This window comes from Orbicella franksi, chromosome 6, assembly GCF_964199315.1.
Source record: "Orbicella franksi chromosome 6, jaOrbFran1.1, whole genome shotgun sequence".
NCBI lineage: Eukaryota > Metazoa > Cnidaria > Anthozoa > Scleractinia > Merulinidae > Orbicella > Orbicella franksi.
The window spans coordinates 22,855,821-22,871,515 of record NC_138150.1 but is presented as its reverse complement, the minus strand read 5'-3'; the positions used below and the strand labels follow the sequence as shown (position 1 = coordinate 22,871,515).

The 15,695-nt window shown below is 41.5% G+C and overlaps 2 protein-coding genes across 2 annotated transcripts in view; both read right to left on the bottom strand.

The window, feature by feature from the left end:
• LOC145491384 (ubiquitin domain-containing protein UBFD1-like) overlaps positions 1-15,695 on the bottom strand; it is a 120,166-nt gene that overhangs the window by 16,580 nt on the left and 87,891 nt on the right. The window lies entirely within an intron of this gene.
• Positions 13,124-14,502, bottom strand: LOC145491402 (uncharacterized). Its single transcript, XM_081470592.1, has one exon. It carries the CDS (start codon positions 13,922-13,924, stop codon positions 13,508-13,510), a length of 417 nt encoding a protein of 138 aa, XP_081326718.1. The 5' UTR covers positions 13,925-14,502; the 3' UTR covers positions 13,124-13,507.

Sequence of the window (15,695 nt, the reverse complement as noted above, 5' to 3'; positions counted from 1 at the left end):
CGATACACGCACAGCTAAAAGCATGAGGGAATTCTTTCGTTATAACATAGCGACAACAACTTGGACGCTAAAACATGTTTTATTTGTGATCGACTGCAATTAGTTCTCACGATGCACGGCGAAGGAAAACAAAGGTCATTAGGATCCTAACAGGCCACCATCAGTTGAGCAACGGTTGGCCGAAAGCGCTTAACCTGGTTACTAAAATTGTCAATGAAAAATTCGCTTTTTCGAATCAACTATAATGAAAAGGTAGGTAAACAAAGTCAAAAAAACTCCATGAAACTTAAACAAAAGGAACTTGCACGAAACGCAGCTAAATTGAAATTGCACACGTCATGTCATATACGCACGGTCGTGCTTATATTAAAGAATGGGTTCATGCTTAGCGTAAGGACAACTCTATCTTCTTGAGTGCTCTCCAAGCTTCCCAAGTGCATCCATAACTCGATATACGCACAGCTAAAAGAATGAGCCAATTCTTTTATAACATGGCGGTGCGTATATAACATGACGCGTGCAATTTTAATGTAGCTGCGTTTCGTGAAAGTTCCTTTTGTTTAAGTTTCGGCAATGTGAAGATTATTCTGAAAAATCCAAACCCTGCTTCGAGCCTTTGACTTTTGCCAAGCTAAGGTGTTTACTTAAACTGTTTGTCTACATTTTCATCGAGTAGTTTTGACTTTGTTTACCTACCTTTTCACTATAGTTAATTCGAAGAAGCGAATTTTTCATTGACAATTTTAGAAACCAGGTTAAGCGTTTTAACTGACCCATTTTCCCGAGTGTGACCCATTTTACTAAGTGTGATCTATTTTTATTATTGGAACTTTTTTCCAAGTGTGACCCATTTTTACTAGTGTGACCCTTTTTTCCAAGTGTGACCCATTTTTTCAAATGTGATTCATTTTTACTAATGTAACCCATTTTTCCAAGTGTGACCTATTTTTCCAAGTGTGACCCGTTTTTCCCAGTGCACCCCTTATTTCGAAGTGTTAACCGCGTTTTCAAGGGTGACTTTTTCTCCAAGTGTGAATCCTTTTTTCCAAGTGTGATCCACTTTTCTAAGTGGGACAATTTTTTTCCAAGTGTGACTATTTTTTCCAAGTGTGACCCATTTTTAAAAGTGTGAACCTTTTTTTTCCAAGTGTGACACATTTTTACAAGAGTGACCCTTTTTTCGAAGTGTGACACATTTTTACAAGAGTGACCTTTTTTCCAAGTGTGACACATTTTTACAAGAGTGACCCTTTTTTCCAACTGTGACACATTTTTACAAGTGTGACCCTTTTTGCCAAGTGTAACCCATTTTTTCAAGTGTGACCAGGGCTCCTGGTGTGATTCTTTTTTCTAAGTGTGAAAAGTTTTTCTAAGAGTGACCTAGTTTTCGAAATGTGACCGTTTTCTCCAAGTGTGACCCATTTTTCTGAGTGTGATTCATTTTTCCAAATGTAACTCTCTTTTCGAAGTGTAATCATTTTTCCAAGTGTGACCCGTTTTTAACAGTGTGACCCTTTTTTCCAAGTGTGACCCATTTTCCAAGCGTGATCCAGTTTTACCAGTGTGACCCTTTTTGCAAATATTACCCATTTTTCCAAGTAAAGCCCATTTTTGCAAGTGTTTCTAAGTGTGGGCCATTTTTCCAAGTGCGCCCCTTATTTCGAAGTGTTACCCGCATTTTCAAGTGTGACCCCCTTTTTCTCCAAGTGTGAATCCACTTTTCTAAGTGGGACAATTTTTTTCCAAGTGTGACTATTTTTACCAAGTGTGACCTATTTTTTTAAGAGTGACCAGGGCTCCTGGGGCCCGTTTCTCGAAAGCCCCGGAAACTTTTCGGGCCCGTAAAGCCATTTTCAGTTCGTCTGCATCTAAAAACAGAGAAGTGTATACGCCTCAAACTTCCAGTATGAAGGGAACCTCTGTTCATATTAAGAATATGTGAATAAAACAGCTCTGTAATCGTAAGGTTCGAGATTTTGCTATGGCTTTCTGGGCCCGAAAAGTTTCCGGGGCTTTCGAGAAACGGGCCCCTGGTGTGATTCATTTTTCTAAGTGTGAAAAGCTTTTCTAAGTGTGACCTATTTTTCCAAATGTGACCGTTTTTCCAAAGTGTGACCCCTTTTTTTGAGTGTGATCCATTTTTCCAAATGTAACTCTCTTTTCGAAGTGTAATCATTTTTTTCCAAGTGTGACCCGTTTCTAGGAGTATGACCCTTTTTTCCAAGTGTGACCCATTTTCCAAGCGTGATCCATTTTTACCAGTGTGACCCTTTTTTGCAAGTGTTACCCACTTTTCCAAGTGAAGCCCATTTTGGCAGCTGTTACCTATTTTTGTAAGTGTGGGCCATTTTTCCAAATGTGACCTTTTTCCAAGTGTGACCTATTTTTCTAAGTGGGATCAACTTTTTTCAAATTTGACCTATTTTTCCAAGTGTGACTCTATTTCTCAAGACCCCTTTTTGCAAGTGTTACCCATTTTTCTACTTGTGAAAACCTTTTCTAAGTGTGACCTATTTTTCTAAATGTGATCTATTTTTCCAAGTGTAACCCTCCTTTCCAAGTGTGACACTTTTATCCAAGTGTTGACCCATTTTTCCAAGTGTGACCCATTTTTTCAAGAGTGACTCTCTTTTCCAAGTGTAACCGTTTTTTCCAAGTGTGACCCATTTTTACGAAAGTGACCCTTTCTTCCAAGTGTGATCCATTTTTCCACGACGGGACACACGGGGCTTCTACTGTAAGTGCCGCAGAGAAATGGTAGGAAAATTTTCCTAGAATTCCTTACATATTCTCGTCTTGCGGCCAGGGAAGGCGTCATAATCTGTTTCAGTGACATGTCGATGATATTAAATAAAATATAAACCAGAAAGGGCCGATGGAATATGAGACAAGCTTTAAAATGAAATCACGATATTAATAGCGCTTTAAAAGTAAATAGTGCGTTCGAGTCATTTCCGATGCTTTGAAATGATGGCGGACTCTACCGACGCCTATAATCTGGAACAAAACTAGGTCATTATATATCGGATCACGTCTAAAAACACGTGAAGAAAGACTTGAACAGGAAAAAAACGTGAGCGGACAAAACCGGGGAATGCCGATAAATCAAGTAGTCCCGCAATGATGAACGAATTACACAACATGAACCTTCCTCTGCTTCTCCCCCTGAACCAAGTTCAGATCCACGAACTGAACTTAAAGATAACAAAGTGCCTACGAATGGATGTTGAGCGCGGCGAGCAGACGTAAATGTCTTGTTTACCCAATGAAAGCCATCACAATAAACTCTGAGCTTGCATCGAGATGCTTGTCCGGGCGTAAAGGAGCGTTTGATTAATCAATCTAAAACAGATCTTAAGGAATAAAAACCCAGATGATCTGGAATACTTGTTTGAGTATGTCGCCATGTCGTTGGCAGTAGGAGCCACGTGCAGTATTATCATGCTCGGCAATTGAAGTTATTGTGTAGAAAATATCGCACAATTACTCAGTCGAGGGCAAAAAGAAAAGCGCAAGGATAAACTTAGTACATGGAGCTGAGATAGATTGTCAGTGCTTTAGGTGATCATGCACGGCTACCAATGGCCTGGCCAATCGTTTGGCCAATGTCTCGTACACGCAACGAATCGTCAAAAGTCCATAAGTAACGACCTCCGAAAGAAGTGAACCCACCCCCCATCCCCTGAAAATAGAGGAACTAAGGTTCAAAAGTATAATTATTTTTCCACTCAGTAACCTGAATAACGTACGATAAACTGATGACGATTCAACTAGGTAAGGTATAGCTAATTCCGGGAGTCGTAATGAAGCGCCCTGGTAAAACAAACCCCGCAAAATTTCCATCAAGTAACAAGAAGGTACTAACAGGACCTTTTCTTCAAATTGAAATTACTAAATTAACAACTTTGCACCATTTTTAACAGGAACGCATAAAAAGAACGTTTAATCAAATTGAAATTAAAAACTCGACCAGAGCAGTTAAATATTTATAAAGCAGACTAACGTAGCAGTGCATCATGAACAGTAAAAATAGTTTAAGGTATCTTACATCACAGTCTACATATAAAGGGCCCACCCATGTGCCAGCAACATAAATTTCAACTGGATCGAAGAATTTCTACACGATTTATAAGAACTCAGTCTTTTTACGAATTTCACCCACAGCCTTAGAGGAATACAGCCCTGTTCTCATAGCATTAACAGAAAAAAAAAAACAAACAAACAAAACAAAAAACCACCACGAAGAGATACCTAGAGTAGAAGTCATTTCCTTCCCTCATGGGGTGAGAGATTCTCGCCCATATCAACTTTCTTTTCTCTGGTAAGTTCTCGCACGTTTAGAGATGCGCCACACTCGCGTTTTAGGTGCAGGGATCACAACCAATGCTACCTATCCTTTTAAAAATGCTGCTTTTATCCCTCCCCCAAATCTACACACGTGTATTTCACTTCTGGAAGGCTATGGATTTGGACAGTGCTTGGGTGAGAAATTCTCGTCCATATGAACTTTTTTTTCTGTCGTAACTTCTTGCGCGTTTAGAGATGCGCCACACTCGCGTTTTAGGTGCAGGGCTCCCAACCAATGCTGACCTAACTTTTTAAAGATGCTACTTTTAGCCTTGCCCCAAATCTACACGCGTGTATTTCACTTGTGGAAGTCTATAAATTTGGACAGTGCTTGGGTTAGTTATTCTTACCCATATCAGCTTTCTTTTCTCTCGTAAGTTCTCGCGCGTTTAGAGATGCGCCATATTCGCATTTTAGGTGCAGAGATCGCAACCAATGCTTACCTAACTTTTTAAATATTTTACTTTTAGTCCTCTTCTAAATCTGCACACATGTATTTCACTTGTGGAAGTCTATCGATTTGGACAGTGCTTGGGTAAGAAATTCTCGCCACTATCAAGTTTCTTTTCTCTCGTAAGTCCTTGCGCGTTTAGAGATGCGCCACACTCGAGTTTTAGGTTCGGGAATCTCAAACAATCCTTACCTAACTTTTAAAATATGCTACTTTTAGCCCTTCCCCAAATCTACACACGTTTATTTTACTTATGGAAGTCTACCGATTTTAACACAGTGCTTGGGTGAGAGATTCTCGCCCATATCAACTTTCTTTGTTGTCGTTAGTTCTTGTGCGTTTAAAGAGGCGCCACACTCGCGTTTTAGGTGTAGGGATCCCACCCAATTCTTGCCTATCTTTTCAAAGATGCTACTTTTAGCATTGCACCAAATCTACACAGGTGTATTTCACTTGCGGAAGTCTATGGATTTCAACAGTGCTTGGGTCGGGCATTCTTACCCATATCAACTTTCTTTTCTCTCGTAAGTTCTCGCGCGTTTAGAGATGTGTCACACTCGCGTTTTAGGTGCAGGGATCCATACAAATGCTTACCTAACTTTTTCAAGATGCTACTTTTAGCCCTCCCCGAAATCTACACACGTGTATTTCTCTTGTGGAAGTCTATGGATTTAAACAGTGCTTGGGTTGGACATTCTTACTCATATCAACTTTCTTTTCTCTCGTAAGTTCTTGTGCGTTTAGAGATGCGTCACACTCGCATTTTAGGTGCAGAGATTCCAACCAATGCTTACCTAACCTTTTAAAGATTTTGCTCCTAGCCCTCCCCCAAATCTAAACTGGTGTATTTCACTTGTGGAAGTCTATCGATTTGGACAGTGCTTGGGTGAGAGATTCTCGCCCATATCAACTTTCTTTTCTCTCGAAAGTTGTCGCGCGTTTAGAGATGCGCCACACTCGCGTTTTAGGTGCCGTGATCCATACAAATGCTTACATAACTTTTTTAAGACGCCACTTTTAGCCCTGTCCCAAACCTACACACGTGTATTTCTCTTGTGGAAGTCTATGGGTTTAGACAGTGCTTGGGTTGGACATTCTTACTCATATCAACTTTCTTTTCTCTCGTAAGTTCTTGTGCGTTTAGAGATGCGTTACAGTCGCATTTTAGGTGCAGAGATCCCAACCAATGCTTACCTACCCTTCTAAAGATTCTGCTTTTAGCCCTCTTCTAAATCTACACACATGTATTTCACTTGTGGAAGTCTATCGATTTGGACAGTGCTTGGGTGAGAAATTCTCGCGACTATCAATTTTCTTTTGTCTCGTATGTTCTCGTGCGTTTAGAAATGCGCAACACCCGCGTTTTAGGTGCAGAGATCCCAACCAATGCTTACCGAACTTTTTAAAGATGCTACTTTTAGCCTTCCCCCAAATCTCCACACGTGTATTTCAGTTGTGGAAGTCTATGGATTTGGACAGTGCCTGGGTTGGACATTCTTACCCATATCAGCTTTCTTTTCTCTCGTAAGTTCTCGCGCGTTTAGAGATGCGCCACACTTGCATTGTAGGTGCAGAGATCCCAACCAATGCTTACCTAACCCTTTAAAGATTCTGCTTTTCGCCCTCCCCCAAATCTACACACGTGTATTTCACTTGTGGAAGTCCTTCGATTTGGACAGTGTTTGGGTAAGAGATTCTGGTCCATATCAACTTTCTTTTCTCTCGTACGTTCTCGCGCGTCTTGAGATGGGCCACACTCGCGTTTTAGGTGCGGGAATCCCAAGCAATGCTTATCTAACTTTTTAAAGATGCTACTTTTAGCCCTGCTCGAAATCTACACAGGTGTTTTTCACTTGTGGAAAACTATCGATTTGCAGATTGTTTGGGTTGGAGATTCCGCCCCATATTAACTTTCTTTTCTCTCGTAAGTTGTCGCGCGTTTAGAGATGCGCCACACTCGCGTTTTAGGTGCGGGTATCCCAACCAATGCTTACCTAAGCTTTTAAAGATGCTACTTTTGTCCCTCCCCCAAATCTACACACGTGTATTTCACTTGTGGAAGTCTATGGATTTGGACAGTGCTTAAAGTCACCGAGACCGGGCTACGTGCAGCGTGATTTTGACCAACTCTGGGTCGATTTAAAGGAACTTGGGTGATTTTTTCGTGTCCCAGGGACTCTAAACTAATTCGCGAAGACTGATTTTAAGGGAAATGGATAAGGAAAAATTTTGAACGATTGGTTATGAGAGGTCTGGCCGAAAGATAGCCACTTTGTGACTAAAAAGTCGCCGAGACCGGGCTCCGCGAAGCGTGATTTTGACCTACTTTGAGTCGATTTCCAGGAACTTGGGCGATATTTCCGAGTCCCAGGGACTATAAACTAATTCGAAAAGACTTTGGTTTTCAGTAAAAGGGACAGAAGAAAAATCTTTGAACGCTTGGTTATGGGCCATCTGGCCGTAATATATCCCCTCCTTAACTCACTTAGTGACTAGAAACTCGCTGAGACTGGGCTACGCGCAGCGTGATTTTGAGCAACTTTAGGGCGATGTCCAGAAACTTGGGCGATATTTCGGAGTCCCAGGGACTATAAACTAATTCGAAAAGACTTTAGTTTTTAGTTAAATGCACAGAGGAAAAATTTTTGAACGCTTGGTTATGAGCAGTCTGGTCGAAAGATAGTCACTTAGAGACTAGAAAGTCGCCGAAACCGGGCTATGCCAAGTGTGATTTTGACCAACTTTGGGTCAATATCCAGGAATTTGGGCGGTATTTCCGAGTCCCAAGGACTCTAAACTAATTCGAGAAAATACGCGAGTAAAAAAAATCTAAATGGGCGAGAATCTTTAACCCAGGCATTGTCCAAAGCGACAGACTTAAACAAGTAAAATGCACGTGTGTAGATTTGAAAAAGGGCCAAATCTAGCATCTTTAAAAAGTCCGGTATTTATAGTTGAACATTCCGATACCAAAACCGCAAGTATGGCGCATCTCTAAACGCGCGAGAACTTACTAGCGAAAAGAAAAGTGATATACGCGAGAATCTCTTACCTAAGCACTGTCCAAATCAACAGACTTCCACAAGTAAAATACACGTGGGTAGATTTAGGGTAAAGGTAAAATTAGCATCTTTAAAAGTTAGGTAAGCATTGGTTGCGATTCCCGCACCTAAAACGCGAGTGTGGCGCATCTCTAAACGCGCGAGAATTTACGAGAGAAAAGAAAGTTGATAGTGACGAGAATCTCTCACCCAAACACTGTCCAAATCGGTAAACTTCCACAAGTGAAATACACGGGTGTAGATCTGGGAGAGGGCTAAAAGTAGCACCTTTAGAAAGTTAGGTAAGCGATCCCCACGCCTAAAACGCGATTGTGGCGCATCTCTAAACGCGCGAGAACTTACGGCAGAAAACAAAGTTAATTTCGGATCCTCACAAAAAAAAAAAAAAACCGCAAGTCTTCCACATCGCTATACTCGCGAAAACACGCGAGTAAAAAAAAAAGATATAAATGGGCAAAAATCTTTAACCCGAGCATTATCCAAAGCGACAGACTTCCACAAGTAAAATGCACGTGTGTAGATTTGTGGGAGAGCTAAAAGTAGCATCTTTAAAAAGTTAAGTAAGTATTTATTAAGATCCCCGCACCTAAAACGCGAGTGTGGCCCCTCTCTAAACGCGCGAGAACTAACGAGAGAAAAGAAACTTGATATGGGCAAAAATCTTTCACCCAAGCACTGTCCAAATCCATAGACTTGAACAAGTGAAATACTCGTGTTTAGATTTGGAGAAGGGATAAAAGTAGCATCTTTAAAAAGTTACATAAGCGTTGGCTGGAATTCCCGCACCTAAAACGCGAGTGTGGCAAATCTCTGAACGCGTGAGAACACGCGAGAGAAAAAAAATTGACATGGGAAGGTATATCTAACTCAAGCAACCACATACTCAGGCAAGTATTCCAGATTATCTGGGTTTTTATTCCTTAAGATCTGTGTTAGATTGATTAATCAAACGTTCCTTTACGCCCGGACAAGCATCTCGATGCAAGCTCAGAGTTTATTGTGATGGCTTTCATTGGGTAAACAAGACATTTACGTCTGCTCGCCGCGCTCAACATCCATTCGTAGGCACTTTGTTATCTTTAAGTTCAGTTCGTGGATCTGAACTTGGTTCAGGGGGAGAAGCAGAGGAAGGTTCATGTTGTGTAATTCGTTCATCATTGCGGGACTACTTGATTTATCGGCATTCCCCGGTTTTGTCCGCTCACGTTTTTTTCCTGCCCAAGTCTTTCTTCACGTGTGTTTAGACGTGATCCGATATATAATGGCTTTGTTTTGTTCCACATTATTGGCGTCGGTGGAGTCCGCCATCGTTTGAAAGCATCAGAAATGAATCGAACGCACTATTTACTTTTAAAGCACTATTAATATCGTGACTTCATTTTAAAGCTTGTCTCATATTCCATCGGCACTTTCTGGTTTATATTTTATTTAATATCATCGACATGTCACTGAAACAGATTATGACGCCTTCCCTGGCCGCAAGACGAAGAACCCTAGTGAGAGTATACTGAAGCTGACGGCGCTATGGGCGTGGTTCAAGGTATCCATAGCCTGCAGTGCAGGCGTCTTATTGGGGCGAGTTAGCGTTACAACCTTGCGACCGCCTTTTTAGACCGCCATGTTAGACGGTGGGGGATGGGGGAGGGGAAAAATGAGAAGATTTTCTTCGCTCCACCCCTCCCCTATCCTTCCTCTTGCTTATCATTCACCCCCTTGGTAAAACTTTCTTTCTCTCCTCAGTCTTCCACTGCATGAAAAATTCAAGATGGCGGCTAAACTTTTTACGATGTGAGCGCTCGCTCGAAAAAATCTCGCCTGCTCTGCAGGCTAAGGTATCCAGGAATACTGTAGCTGCTGCCAGATCTGACATCTTGATTAGAGTGGCTTCCACGAAGCGGCGGTAAATTTCTGGGAGTTTTCCTTGACTTCCTAGGGACTCTTCAATAGAGCACATGAATACATTAGCCAAAAGGGGTCCAAAGGGAGACCCATAGCTACTCTATCGGTCTGTTCGTATAGAGCCCCGTCAAACTGAAACAGCTGCCCCTTTGTAGCAACATGTAGTAGATCGACGAGGTCAGATTTAGCCAAGTTTAGATCATAGGTGTCATTGAACCAGTTGTTCTCGAAAGCTTTGCGTGCCAGGATGTCAATTGTCTCGTCTAAGGGTACATTTGTGAAGAGCGATGAGACGTCATAAGAGACCAAGATTTCTCCCGGGTTTATCTTAACTCAACAAATTTCATTTGTGAAGGCAAAGATATCAGTGATGGTATGTTCATTTACCGACAGAGTCTTAAGCTTAGCATGAAGCCATTTAGCAAGGGCTTAGTAGTAAGTTCCCGTAGCAGTTATGGGATCTCCCCTTGGACCCCTTTTGGCTAATGTATTCATGCGCTCTATTGAAGAGTTCTTAGGAATTCAAGGAAAACTCCCAGAATTTTACCGCCGCTACGAACTGCTGCCAGAACTGGCAGCAGCTACAGTATTTCTGGATACCTTGAACCACGCCCATAGCGCCGTCAGCTTCACTATGGAGGTAGAGGAAAATGGGATGCTCCCTTTCCTTGGGGTGCAGCTTCTAAATCGCGTGTTGAAACAAAGGTTTACGTTAAGCCGACACTGGGCTACTCCCGCACTATCATAGCCATGTGGACAGCCGCTACAAGCATGGTTTGCTCGTCACCATGCTTGATCGCTCGCACCGGCTATCTTCATCTTGGGCGCATTTCTTAGAAGAGTGTGAACGCTTGAGAGGAGTCTTCCGTAAGCTGAGCTATCCGAATCACCTTATTTATTCCGTCATCAACAGGTTTATCACCTCGAGAGTTGCATTGGACCAGCCCAAACAGCATACCGATGACGCTATCCGGATAGTTATCCCCTATAAAGATCAGGATGCTGCAGTGTCTGTCAAACGACAACTTAGAGATCTTAGCAGCAAGGTGCAAAAGACCATCCAGCCAGTGTTTACTAGCCCCAAGCTTAAACAAGATCTAAGCCTGTGTGAGCCTAAGCCTAACATCGTAACCTAGCAATGCGTTGTTTATTTATTCAAGCGCGACCTGTGTGATGCAGGTTATGTCGGGTGCACAAAGGGCCACCTTCACACGCGCGTTGAGGGACACCGTCAAAAGGCGTCATCTATTTACAAATATTATTCCAAAGAACATAACATTGCTGTTCCGACCAATTTCTTGGCACGCTTCAGTGCAATCAAGAAATGCACGAACAAATTTGACTGCCTTGTTAATGAAATGCTTTGTATTCAAGATCTTAAACCAGCACTGAATGGACAGTCTGATTCTCTTCGTGCTAAGTATTCATGTAATTAGCTTGGCACTCTCTTATGCAAATTAGCTTCAACTTAGCCTCTTCACAAACCGCTTTTTATCTTTAATTATGTAACCTTGATAATGGCGCAAGATGCACCACCAAAACATCGGTTTCTATCACTTATATTTCTTCTAAACATTATCGATTTAACAAATTGACGTCAGTTTCTTATTCGTCTGTCCCCTTATCGATGATAAATTGCGTCATAACATTGTCAAAGTGGCCGTGGAACAAGCGCCAGGCGAGTGGTTCTGCAGTGAACTTTGACAAATGTTATGACGAAATTTATCATCAATGAGAGGACAGACGCATAAAACAACTGACGTTAATTTGTTTTTTTACAGTAAAAAGACCCCAAAATGGTCAAATGCCGGGAATAAATAAGGGAGAAGACGCCGTAAACTTGCCGTAAACAAAGATAAGTGAATTTTTTATTCAAAATGACGCGAGCATTGTCAATAGAGTTTCTCGCTTTTTGACTGGCTACTTAAAAAAGTCAATAAAGTCTCATTGGTTGAAAAGTTGACAGCTGAAAGTTGAAGTGTTGAAAGCTTGCATGAATTTAAATTTTATCCGTCTGTACTCTTATTGACGATAAAAATAAGGCAATCAGCGCGCGAAAAATTAGGCAATTATTGTGAAAAACCATCAACAAAAACCCTTCACAAATTATGTTTACGGCAATTTAACATTGGTCTGAACTAGGGAACTAATTATAAGGCAGGTCTGGAACGGGGTATTGATATAAAGGTCAGGTAATAAATAGGGTAGGGAAAATCGCAGCTTTTGGTTATAAATCGGGTTTTGGGAAGCAGGCCGCACACCCCGAGCCATTTTTTCTGGGAGTACCCACCCCAGGAAGAGCAACTTCTGCCTCCTGTAGAAAAAAACTCGGAGTCAAGCTGAATGATTACCTAAACATTTGACGGTGTTCTTCCTCAGGACTGAAATACGAGTAACATGTTACAAGCACTTGGCAAGGGCCAAGCGAAATTTCGAAAAGTACCTGTCCATAACTATAGATGGCATGGATCAGGCCAGTTTTAATCTTCCACACTAGGTAAAGTTACACACCAGGAATCGAAGTCCATCAGTTGGATTCAGTGTTTGATGTTAAGACGTGGATGGACCTCGTTCAAGAAGGTCTCACTGGTCATATTCACCATCACCAGTTCATTAATCATTCATGTACTGATGACCCAATCAGCTTGTATCAATTGGGTCAGGTGCATGTATTTTGATACCCAATGAACATACCGATCAAGACACATTCTATTAGTTCAAAAACTGATCAAGACACTGATCAAGAAACTTGAATTTTAATCAGTGTTAATACTAATACAGTATATTTTCCGCTTCAGTACAATACGGCAAGGTATTATTCTTTCTTAGACACCGTTACGTTAATTGTACAGTTTTTGACTTTTCCTTTCTGGAAAACAGCATCCTTAAAAGCTATAGATTCGTCTTGTTTTTCTGTGGTAGAACATGAAACTGCACTAACACTTGGACCTAGGATCTTTGAAACTTTAGAAACATTTTCTTCCGTAGGCTTTTCGTACTGAAACAATGCATTAGAACGACGCCCCGACCTTTCGCGAATCAATTTTTCTTCCATCCCGGCATTGAACAGGGAGGAAACAGAGGTAACGCGCAAACTATGAGTGGTTTTGCGTTTAAAGCCTGCCGCCTCGCACATTTCAGGCAAAATCTTGTTCAAGCTGTTAATACCTACGGGCACTTTATCGAACGCGAACTTAGTTTTCGATGGCTTAAAGTAAAACGCAGTAACTTTCTTTGCATGAGTCTCAACTAAGCCTATATACAATCTAAATATCTTCACAAGGCACGGCTCGTGCTTTTCCTCATTAGAATGACAAACGTAACGTGCTTAGCCACTCGTGGCGCATATTTAATATCACAAAGACCTCCATGATAAGTTTTGGAGGCATTTTCTTCAAACTTAATAAAATTGGAACCAATTTCAAAGTTGTTTACTACAATATTTGTGTGATCTCCACCACGCAACCCAAAAACTTATCCGCTATAGAAATAGATCGTGTTCAATAACGACTTAGCTGATGTAGTTCCCAGCAATTTCTTCTCCCAGAATGTTGCTTCTTCTTGCTCGCTCACAAACTCCTTCTCCTCCTTCTTGCACTTAATATGAAGCCCTTCTCGAACGCCATCCTTCATCTCGGCATCTAAGCAACGTCGGAACAGGACAAACCTTCGAAAAACAACACACCAAATTCAATTCCCCAAACAGTGCATTTTAAAATTCTGAACAATGCGGTCTAAAAGTTGTCAATTACCTTTCGTCACTAACGTCCAGAGGATTCAAAGCTTCGGATCCATTTTTCTCCTCCAAATAACTCTTGAGGGCACAAATGATACCATAAACAGTCTTGGGAGAGTATCTTCCACCGGACTTTTTAGCTACCTCTATCACGAATTTTGACAACCAATAGTTCAGCGACAGACCGTCCATTCCGGCAATATCTGCGCTCAGAGCGGTAACCTTGCGTAAATCGTAGTCCTTGAAGAGACCACCACAATCTAATACCGGAACTTTAACCTCTCTTAACCTCTGCCATTCGGCAAAAATGCTCACAGCCCGCTTGTTTTTATGCTTAGTTGAAGCTGGAACAGCGTCATTCACCAGAACATTTTCTTGAGAAGAAGTTTTAGGAACGCGAAATCGTTCTGATCCGGACTCGACCTCCATCACGCGGCGTAATGTTAATCTACCAAAAAACCCGCCAACATCGCCGCATATTAAATATTCATTTCATTTACCACGAATAAGAAACAAACAATAGCCTATTGTGCACGCCTTCTAATTACCTATTCTTCGGAAATAATTCTACTAAATTTTCACACTAGTTTGAGAAGCCAGCTCAAAAACTCGTACTTCGTTTTTCATCAAGGGTTCCAAACACCCCGAAACAATAAAAGCACTCCGCCTTCGGCGTCGTGCTTTCATCCGTTTCTCGGTGTTTGGAACCCTTGATGAAAGCCTACGTTTTGCTAAGAAAGCTTTTTTTTACCAAAACGAGAGATTTTTCGAGGATTAGGTATAAAATTGGGCAATATTTCAATTCTGGGCATGCGCCATTAACCGTTCTCAATTTTGTTTGTTGCCTCTTTCCTTTCATTTTTTCTCGGCCCTTTTACCCTGGTTACCTTTTGCGTTGCATGTTTTTTCTGGCTGCCGTGAAAAGTTGGATGTTAATTATGGGCGAAGCCTAGAAATGGACCTTGATCAATCATAGGGATAGAGGACCATTTTACCACCGTTTTTGCACCAAAACTGATAACGCTGTTTTTCGATTCGCGACGTCGGAATGTCGTCGATATCTAAACCTGATCATTGTAGGGAAAGGCCTAGCCCAGTACTACCATCTGCTTATCAATAATATCAGGTGATATTTAAATTGCTGACGTCACAAGTGATGCAAAGAGCACGACCATTAAGTGGCCGTATATGGCTACTTGGGCGTCAAAGGGTTAAATATGAATAGTGCTATAATCCCAGTGCTTTGCACCAATGCAGGAGTGATGGGCTCCTGACCAATACTATGGTTCGTTATAACGTTCTCAAGATAGCAAACCTGCAATGTTTTAGGTTTAGCTACAATAAAGCTTACAATTTGCTGACCTTTGGAATACAACTGCTCAATAGCTCTATAGAAAGCGATGCCGCCATGAACGGCTCATTGAGAACGTACGTAACGCTCCATTAACTATATTTTACTGGCGTGACGGTAAACTGTCATTATAAATTCACATTCACAACATTCCTTTCGTTTACGTTACACCGTACTCCACCGCTAATGTGGCTCCTACACCCCTTTGTAAATCAGTGTTACTATGTAAGTATTCCAAGCTCTGAGGACCTTATTCCGCAAAGTTGCATCATCACAGCGGTTAGCAAGCAATGTTCAAAGGCGATGAAAAGACAACAAGCTCGGGGGAAGTTGGGAAAAATTTGTCATCAGCGACAAGTTGCCGACTGAATCCGATTTGACCCGATTATAATATCGGGAAACAGGACGGAAAAATCCCTACTGACAGACAACAAAAGGCTTATTGCCTTAAAAAATGTAAAACATAACAATAGGCAAAGTCTAACTTCGAAAGTGTCTGCATAATAAGAAGCAGGTCAGAGTTATCCCCGGGGGGATACTTTGGGAATTTCTGAGTGGAGATGTGCGCTGGGACCCTGGAACCCTCAGCCTATACCAGAGCTAGTTCAGCTGAATTTTGCTAACCTATACTAGAGTAAACTCCCCAAATCCCCCCATTTATCGACACTGTTGAGGCTTATTTGCGTAAATTTAAACTTGCCGATGTGATTTTTTTTATATTTTTGAGTGGCAATTCCTGGTTTCCTTACTCTAGATGAAATCTTCAACTAACCAGTCAGTTTTGTGAAAAATGATACCCTTTTCTAGACCCAAACGGTCTGATTTATATACCCTATCCTGGAGTAAACT

Excerpts from the sequence above, each read along its gene's own strand:
- LOC145491402 (XM_081470592.1), bottom strand. The coding sequence starts at position 13,924 with ATGGAGGTCGAGTCCGGATCAGAACGATTTCGCGTTCCTAAAACTTCT.